Raw genomic sequence first — 9,200 nt, 5'->3', positions numbered from 1 at the left:
TAAACGATCACTTGTATTTTCTAAACGATCGCTTATACTCTTATTTCATTCACTAAACGATCGTTTAATTTTTTTTTGTAGACCATGGATTTGCTATTATCCCACTTGCAGAAAAAATGTTGTATATCAAGAAACTTTACAAGTATACTTTTGGAGCAATAGATCCTGCGTTTATAGTAAGTTGTTATTCTTTAATTTTTTTTTTTTTTTTGTATAGAAGTTAAACTGTGCCTTAATCTTGAAGCGAATGAAAAGAAAAAGTGCATCCAAATGCTAATAGAAACAAAAGTAAGCACTAAATGTATAGAACCATAACAATAAAAAAATTATAATGACATAAATAGTAAGATAATCCCTTACCTCATCCGCCAACCACCGGCAACACATAAACAAGTCTCTAAAAAATATCTTCAATTTTTTCCCATAAAAGGTTTCACGCACCTCATCATTTGTACGCTTGTCTGTAATCCAAGCTCGAAATCTATTTAAATCGACGTCAAGTATTTTGTGCATGGGATCATAAACAATTGGTTCACACTGAGAGGTAGTGGTGGTTAATGTCATAGACCGTTTAGGTAGAGTTGTGAATGGGGTTGATAGGTAAACACTTGCACGCTTCTTACGGGCGGGTCGAACGTGTGGTCGTTGAGTGGGAAATGGTTCTATATCTGTGACGTCTGAATCAAAATGAGTACGAAGTCTTTTCCCACTATCCTCAATTTCAACCTCATCGTCAACGACATCGATTGACTTCTCTAACTCAATATTAAACCTGAACCAAGGAGGGGTACCGACGGTGTGAAAATCTTCGTCGCCCTATGGAAGCTCATAATGCATTAATGTGGATAATGATAGAAATTAAAAAATCAATATTAGCAAGAACATGAAACCAAACCTTCTTTTTAAGTTTAATGTGTTTCGCCCCATTACTTGTGTCATCCTCCTTTGGCATCCAATTAGGGGTACCGCCTGTGTCAATATCTTCGGTCTTAGCATTATCCACTTCTTCATTATCTAGTGTATGATCTACTAAGCCTTCAAACCCCTTGCGGTCTCCTTCGTCACCCTATGGAACCTCAAAATGAATTAGTGTGGATAACAATAGAAAGTAAACATCAAGATTAGCGAGAACATGCAACTTAACGTATGAGTAATTACCAAATATGAAACAACTAACGTCAATACAATTAACAATTTGATTCCTAACCTTTCTTTGAAGTCCAATGTGCTTCAATATGGTTGACACCATGCCCTTCAATTCGACAATATCTGATTTTATACTAGTAAGTTGCCCTTCAACAACCGCTACTCGATCTTGGAGATTCCAAATAGCCTTTTTCATCTTAAACTTCGACTTCTGTTTCTTACTCTTTTTGAAGTCACTTTCATCATTAACAACTTCTCTTCCTCTTTTTGAACCACCATTCTTCGACTGAACAATGGTAGATGAGCGGAGGTTTTCAAAAAGTTTACTTGAAGCAATTTTCTATTGCTCCTCTTCAGATGTCATCTCAATGACCGCCTTAATTATCAACTACAAAGAGAAAAGGCAAATGTATTTAGGAAAAAGAAATAAGCACAAAATCATGCGATCCTTAAGTTAGTTACTATTGCTTGCTACTTACCAATGGCGAGCCAAACACCTGACTTATAGTTTAGGACTTTGGTGATTGTTGGCACACCCACCTCAGTATTCGTGATATGGCATCATCGTTTACTTTATCTACCCCACATCCAATGATGGTTGATATAGACTCATATGCCCAAACCTATTCCACATTTGACAAACAAGTTTAGGAAGTGCCACAAGATATATATAGATATATTAAAAAGTGGTTTCACGATCGTTTAAGTATAACTAAACGACCGTCTGAAAACAACTAAACGATCGTTTAACATAACTAAACGATCGTTTAAAATAACTCAACGATCGTTAAAAAACAACTAAACGATCGTTTAACATAACTAAACGATCATTTAAAATAACTCAACAATCCTTTAAACTAACTAAACGATCGTTTAAACTAACTAACCGATCGTTTAAAATAACTAAACGATCGTTTAATTTTAAAGTAAGAAGTAAGAAGTAGCATACCTGTAATGCATGCGGAATTCCATTGATAGTATAATTTTTTGTCTTAGTTGATTTGTTCTTTCCCTTGGCATATTGCTTGTCTAAGGCTCTTTTCAAGGCACTTAGTGTGTGTCCAAAAAAAATTCCGCACCAATCATAATTATTAAATGTATTCCAATCATCAGCAATCTTGAAAAAACCAATGTCGACTTTGGTTCGCCTATCTTTTCCTAACAAAGATAGCTCTATAAAGTAGACTAAAGCTAATTTCACAATATCATTGTCATCATCCTTGTATTCCAAAAATATATCCTCTAAGCCGCTTACATAAATACACTCCTTGTCTTTGAAAAACTTCTCCAATAATCTACTATTCCCAACCAACTGAATAGACTCCTCTTCAGGACCCCATAGACCCGTTATAATGTTAAACTCTCTCTTACCAAAAGTACAAACAACCCCCCTAGTAAGAAACTTATATAATCGTTTCCTTCATCTTCCACCTCCCTTAACAATAAGTAGTGGATGAGTGGCCCATTAAAGACAATATTTAGGTAAAAAAAGTGCCCAAACTTTGTTTTCCTAAATAAGGCTAATTGATCGGGTTTGAGTTTGGCCTTAATATTATGTGTTGTCTTTTCTAAATGAGACAAACAACTTACTAGGGCATAAAAATGATGGAAAAGATTAATCTTGTACACGGGTCTGTCAGTCGATGTCGATGTCATAATTGAAGTCTGAACAAAAAAGAACAAATTCAGAGTTAACGAATAGATCCAAAGAAAAAGGAGCAAAATGTCAACTATATTTAACTTCAATTCATTTCATTACCCATTTAACTTTCTAAGAATCTAAACCAAACTTTGACTAAACTAATTTCCAGCAAATAAGTCAATTAAAAAAAAAACTAAACCAGACGGATGAAACTCACAACAAATACCTAAACAAAACATTTACAACAAATAAATTGAAAATGTGTTAGAGATAAAACTAAGTGAAATAAGAGAAAATGATCAAAGTTGATTGAATGGTTCAAAAAGGAGAAGCGGCGAAATGCACTGGAGGATCGACGAACGACAAGCGACGAACAGTTGTAGTATCTTCGAAGAGCAGAGCGGTAAATTTCAAAAGCCAACAAAAGGAGATTTTTTTTTTTACTTCAGGTGTTCTACGCGAAAGAGAAGGGAAAGCGAACGTGGAAGAGGGAAAGGAAAAGAGAAAGATAAATTTAATGAAGGGCATTTTTGTCCATTCACACCTAAATTGTCCTAAAACTCTTCATTTTGAAAAGTTATCCCAAAAGTCATTTAACCCTCATTTTTTAACCTATTTTTGGCAATTTCCCAAACCAATTTAACAAATTGAAAACACAACCTTTCATTCATAAAATATACAATGTATTATTTCATAATACTATTCATAAATAAATTTAACATATCCTCCCCATTCAACCACTTTTTCATACAATTCCCTAGATCTTCAATTCTTTCATCAAAGTCTCTACATCGCAAACATATTTAGTTTTCTTCAATATTACATATACCAGAGAACATTAAATATATACTATAATTACGTGAAATATATGAAAAACAATGCAAAATAAAAGGAAGAATGGATGGAGAGAGAGATCGGTAGGGAAATTTTTTTTAACAAAATAAAAAAAAAAATTAACGAGTAAATTTGATTATAATATTGCCATAATAGAATTAATCATTTACCATATTTATATAGAATATCTAATAAATCACTTACCATAATAAAATTAATTACTTACCATACTTCACGCCTATGTCCATGCACTTTTATTTATTTATTTATTTCGTATTCTTAATAAAAATCGATACTAAGGTAAATAGGTCATACATTTGTGAAATTTGTAGTCCATTTAGGACTTTTCTAAATTTTTTAACGAAAAAGGTCCATTTTGTAAAATGATATATTAATTTAGGCTATTCTAGTTGAAATGCAGCCTAATATTTATGGTTTGGGTTGGATAATTCGGGTTGGTCCAGTGGATTTTTTTTTTGTGCTTGAGAAATGGAGTAGAGTTTGGGCTTATAAATTTAGGCTCAAATAAGTTGGGCCTGGTTCATGAACGTGGGCCTTGCTCATCGGTGGACAGCACCTCGCTGTTGTTCATGATTCTGCAGAAAATCTCAAGTCCCTACTGTGAATTATTTCCGTTTTTCGGGATAATGGTATCAATTCTTTCTCTTCCATCTTCTTCCTCGTATGTTGTTCATGACAGAAGTTTCTCCTTTAGCTTCTTCCCCAAGAGGTCTGGTTCTACTCTCGGTTACTCTTCAATTTCTGCTCAACAATCAATTTTCTTCATCTCATATCCCTGTTCTTCTTTTGAAGTGACGACGTTAAGTCAATTCTGCACATACTGAATCTTATTTACCATTTCTTATACAAACTTCTACATTTTTTTGACAATACCTCATTAATTTTGTTATCCATAGGTGTTACCGAAACAGAGGTTTCACTGGGAATTCGAGCTACTGCTCAATTAAGTGCAAATTAGCTAGGGTCGTAGATTCTTCCGCCAACCCAGCTACATTGACAAAGGAAGCTCATAAGTATTTTGATCAGGCTATTATAACAGTTCGTTCAGGAGATGGAGGCCATGGTACAGTTCTTAGCATGCCTAGTCAACAAACGAGCAAGTCCCAAGGAAGAAATGGGAAGGAGAAGGAGAAGGCGAAGAAGAAAAGTTTGTACAAAAGGGACTTTGATGGGTCTCTAATTCTTCCCATGGGTGGACGCGGTGGAGACGTGGTAATTTATGCCGATGAAGGGAAAGACTCGCTGCTGGAGTTTCATACCAAGAGCCGGTATAATGCAAAACGTGGTGGCAATGTTGATGCAATGGGCGTTTTGACCTCCCAATTGCATAATGGATTTGCTGCCCCTACTCTGCGTATTCCGGTTCCTATAGGTTTGTTTAACGCATTGTTGATTTGGGTTCAAACTTGATAATGAATGCAAAGAGATGGGATGAATTGAATTAGTTCTTGAAATTCATAGATGTTACTTTTCACTTATTTCTATCCATTTTTTGCTTTATGATTTGCTGGTGAAATGACTACACATATAATTGCAGTTTTTTTCTAACTGTGTGAGTGGGTTTTTATATTATAGGTACTGTTGTAAAACGTAAAAGAGGAAAATTGTTAGCTGATCTGGTTCATCCTGGCGACGAGATTCTTGTAGCTAGAGGAGGACAAGGAGGGGTATGATTATGATGAACCTTTCTTGTTTGTTCACTTTTTACTAATCCGAGCTTAATTTTTTTAAATAAACTTTTAATATAGTTTTGGTTTATTAAATGTTTCCATAGTTTTAATTTGGTTCTTAAACTTTAAGAACGTTATTTCACTCCCTCAAGTTTTAAGAAACTTTAATGTAGTCATTGTGATTAAATATGAGTTGAAAAATATGTCATGGCATTCTGGAATTTCAAGAGATTAAATAGAACTTTTTGAACTTCAGGGACCAAATTTATAACAGGGTGAGCTTCAAAGACCAAATCTTTCTAACAATGGTTGATTATCTTCCTGTATTTGAAGACATTCTATATTTTTATGTTATTGAAAATTCCTTGAATGGGACATGTATCTGTAAGACTCTTGAAGTCTGATAACTCAAGAATAAATTATTATTATTATTTACAGACATTCTCAATTTTATTTAACTTTTGTACAGATAAGCTTGATTGATACACCGGAGAACAGAAGGAAAAAGATGATGTCCCTGACCTCCAATGTGATGAGAGATGAAAGTGATAAGGTTAAGATTGTGAACGTTTATATATTTGTATTAATTCATGTGAGATATTAACAAGTTCCCTACCTTGATAAAGAAACGAAAAATTCACACGAGAATTAGTTAAAATGCAACGATTCTTCCAAAAGAAAACTGTCTCTGCATAGCTTTGATGTTTTTCTTAAATTGCTGTGCTGTCTAAATCTTTGTTCACTTATTAACCGGAAATAATTTATTTTTAGGTTCTGGTTTTTGGTCAGCCTGGGGAAGAGGTCAGTTTGGAGTTGATTCTTCGAGTAGTTGCCGATGTTGGACTGGTGGTGAGTACATCCAGTTCATTTATTCCTATTTTCTATCTTTCTGCAGGGTACATATCTCTGTAATTTCACTTGTAAATACAATACAACTCTTACCCTTTATCTTCAAGGGCTACATTTCAGAAATGAAAGGGTGGTTCGTCAAACCATTTGTGAGGCTCTGAGTCATGAGTTTGAACTACTTGTTACAATTTTTTTCTATTTAACAACAGATGTTTATTCCGCTTTTGTTTGTTGTAGGGACTTCCCAATGCTGGAAAATCAACACTTCTTGCAGCCATTACGCTTGCAAAACCTGATATTGCAGACTATCCTTTCACTACTTTAATTCCAAACCTTGGACGCCTTGATGGCGATCCCAGTTTAGGAGCAGGAATGTATCAATCTGAAGCTACTTTAGCTGATTTACCTGGTCTTATAGAAGGTGCTCATTTGGGTAAGGTATTGCAATGGTTTATTTTGTATTTTTTTTTTCTCAAACAAAGTTTGTTTGGAAGCTTCAAATTTCCAACCTATCAAATTCTTAGGGCCTTGGTCGCAACTTCCTGAGACATCTGAGAAGGACCCGGCTGTTGGTTCATGTTGTCGATGCAGCTGCAGAGAACCCTGTCGATGATTATAGGACTGTGAGAGAAGTAAGTTTTCATCTTTGTTTTGTTATTCAAAATTGCCCTGCTGCCTGTGTTAATGATGCTTTTTGGTTCATTCCTCAGTCTTCTCAAGGTTGTAATGTCTTGTTGTATATTGTCTTATTGTTATCGACCAACGTTGGTTGGTTAATCATATGATGGCAAGGCCGCATTATTGAATAAGATTTATTATTCATGGATTTCTTTGATGAAGTGTAAGTAAATATTCTATAGGAATTGCGGATGTACAATCCTAATTACCTTGGAAGACCATATGTTGTGGTGCTAAATAAGATTGACCTTCCTGAGGTTTGTGCTTTCTATAATCTTCTATCACTTGTACTTGGAAAGTTGGATGTTGGATGGTTACTACAGTTATTATTTCAGTTAACTTTTAAGCCACGCTATAAATGTTTAATTAACCATTTCAGGCCAAAAATAGGCTTCCATCCGTAACTGAAGAAATCTTGAGAATTGGAACTGACGATCGTTATCCTGAGCAAATGGGATCTGAAAACAGTGTACAATCATCAGTTCTAGAAGACGATCTTGCAACTGTTTCGTCTTCGGAAATTCCAGTTGCTGATGAAAAGGATAAAGAGATTGAAGACTATCCTCGTCCTCTTTCAGTCGTAGGCGTTAGTGTTCTGTAAGTTCAACTCAACTTATTTAGTCTTTAGACATGATCACATCATTCCTTTGTGTCAATACATTTTCTTTATGCTTTTGGATTCTTCTAATGCCATTCTTCCAACAAGCAGGATCTGCAAAACTCTCCCTCAACGACTGATTAACACCTTAAAATTCTGTATTCATGTTCACCATGCTGTTTGAGTTCTTGTTCATTTTGCCTTTTGACCAATTAGTTATCACCTCTTAAACCCTAAACACGTTTGTTTGGGCATTGTCATGCTTCACATCTCAACTTGGGTGTGTATATGTTTTTAGCGCAGCACAATTTTAGATACCATGAGTGCTTTGAGACATGTACAAGAAACGATGTTTCAGATATGGTATAATGACAACCCATCTTTAGAACAAATGTGGACTGCACCTGATGAATGATTTAGAGGAGTTATGTTTTCCTGGGCTCATGGGTTTGCTTTTCAACCCATTACAAATTCTCTTCTTTCTGGAGTTCTTAGGAAAAGACTTAAATAGGATTGTGATTGAATCCGTGTTCTAAGTATTCACTACTAAGTACAATGGTTGAAACTCAAACTAACTGCTAAAACGTCATGTTCGGTCTCATGCCATTCTTACCTATCATAAAACATTAGGTTATAAGTAGGACTTCGGAGTGTTGATTATTTTTGCAACATCTTCATTCTTCTCTGTTGCCCTCGTTCTGTCCTGAAAAAGTGACATTTTCATTTGCAGGAAAGGTATCAATATAAGTTTAATGTTGAAAGAGATTCGAGCAGCATTGAGGAAGTGTAGAGATCCTGAAGGCATGTCGATGAATGCAGGTGGTTAACTAAAGTCGGAAGGAACTATAGTTTAGATCAAGAATAACTGAGCTTCCTCGTAATATTTCTTGGTGTTCAATGAGAATGTTGCACATGATTTCACTTGGGATATCAGGTAATTGGGTGGAAAATTAACATTTGGCAGTGTCTTTTCCTTTACCCCATAAAAATGATATCATGAGCGTAAGATTTGTAAGTTCTAATTTCTTAAATATAAAATAACACATACATACATATATATTCTTTTGGAGAAAATATCTAATCCATCTTCTATTATCTATATCTATAGTATATATAAAAGCTTGAATGAGGAGAATTTTTTTTCCCATTTTTGACCTTTCTTTATAAGTAACTTCTAATAGATGAAGAAATGAGGTTATTTTATGAATTGATTAGGCAATTTAATTGTAACTTATGAATAACTAATAGCTAAAAAAACCGAAAATCTTTCCAACTTCTAATAGCTCAAGAAAACGAAAAGTTGTAATTAATAAACAATTTTATAGCTAAGGAAATTCAGAAGTCATCTTCTAATTGGAAATAACTAATAATTCATTTAATTATTAATTCTTACCCAAAATACAATGAATGAACCTTTAGAAATTCTTAAATATGGATGGCTATAAAACCCCCCTTTTTACCTTGGAGTTTGCACACAATTTGGATGGTCTTCCAAATAAAAAGGAATATCTTAGTTCATTTCCTTATTATTCTTTTTTTTTTTTTGGTTTTTTATGCTTTTCTAGATGTGTTTATTTTAAAAATATATCTCTTGAAATTTTTTTTCATTTCATCGATGTTTCAAGTTGATACATAAAACATACACTTTAGAATATCTCCATTAGTTGCTGAGTGTTCGATCGATCTACCAACCTAAAGGCTAGGCTAGGTTGATCAAATCTAGAAGTTATTGGGTTTGATCCAATAAATCCATAAACATCAC

At 34.3% G+C, this 9,200-nt stretch overlaps 1 protein-coding gene across 2 annotated transcripts; it reads left to right on the top strand.

Annotated features, from left to right (window-relative positions):
- The first annotated feature begins 4,061 nt into the window (after positions 1-4,061).
- LOC103503905 (probable GTP-binding protein OBGC2) lies at positions 4,062-8,537 on the top strand. 2 transcript variants are annotated; one of them, XM_008468293.3, is made up of 10 exons: positions 4,062-4,352; positions 4,540-5,015; positions 5,219-5,310; positions 5,783-5,866; positions 6,085-6,162; positions 6,400-6,600; positions 6,687-6,794; positions 7,023-7,097; positions 7,220-7,437; positions 8,169-8,537. In XM_008468293.3, the coding sequence occupies exons 1-10, from the start codon at positions 4,213-4,215 to the stop codon at positions 8,263-8,265; spliced, it is 1,569 nt and encodes a 522-aa protein (XP_008466515.3). In that variant the 5' UTR covers positions 4,062-4,212; the 3' UTR covers positions 8,266-8,537. The 2 variants fall into 2 exon arrangements, with proteins under 2 accessions (XP_008466515.3, XP_008466516.3); XM_008468294.3 differs by lacking the exon at positions 7,023-7,097 and having other exon boundaries at positions 4,187-4,352.
- The last annotated feature ends 663 nt before the right edge of the window (positions 8,538-9,200 follow it).

This window comes from Cucumis melo, chromosome 4 (genome assembly GCF_025177605.1).
Source record: "Cucumis melo cultivar AY chromosome 4, USDA_Cmelo_AY_1.0, whole genome shotgun sequence".
NCBI classification, from domain to species: Eukaryota; Viridiplantae; Streptophyta; class Magnoliopsida; order Cucurbitales; family Cucurbitaceae; genus Cucumis; species Cucumis melo.
Note: the sequence above shows the minus strand (reverse complement) of the source record. Positions and strands in the feature narration are given on the sequence as shown.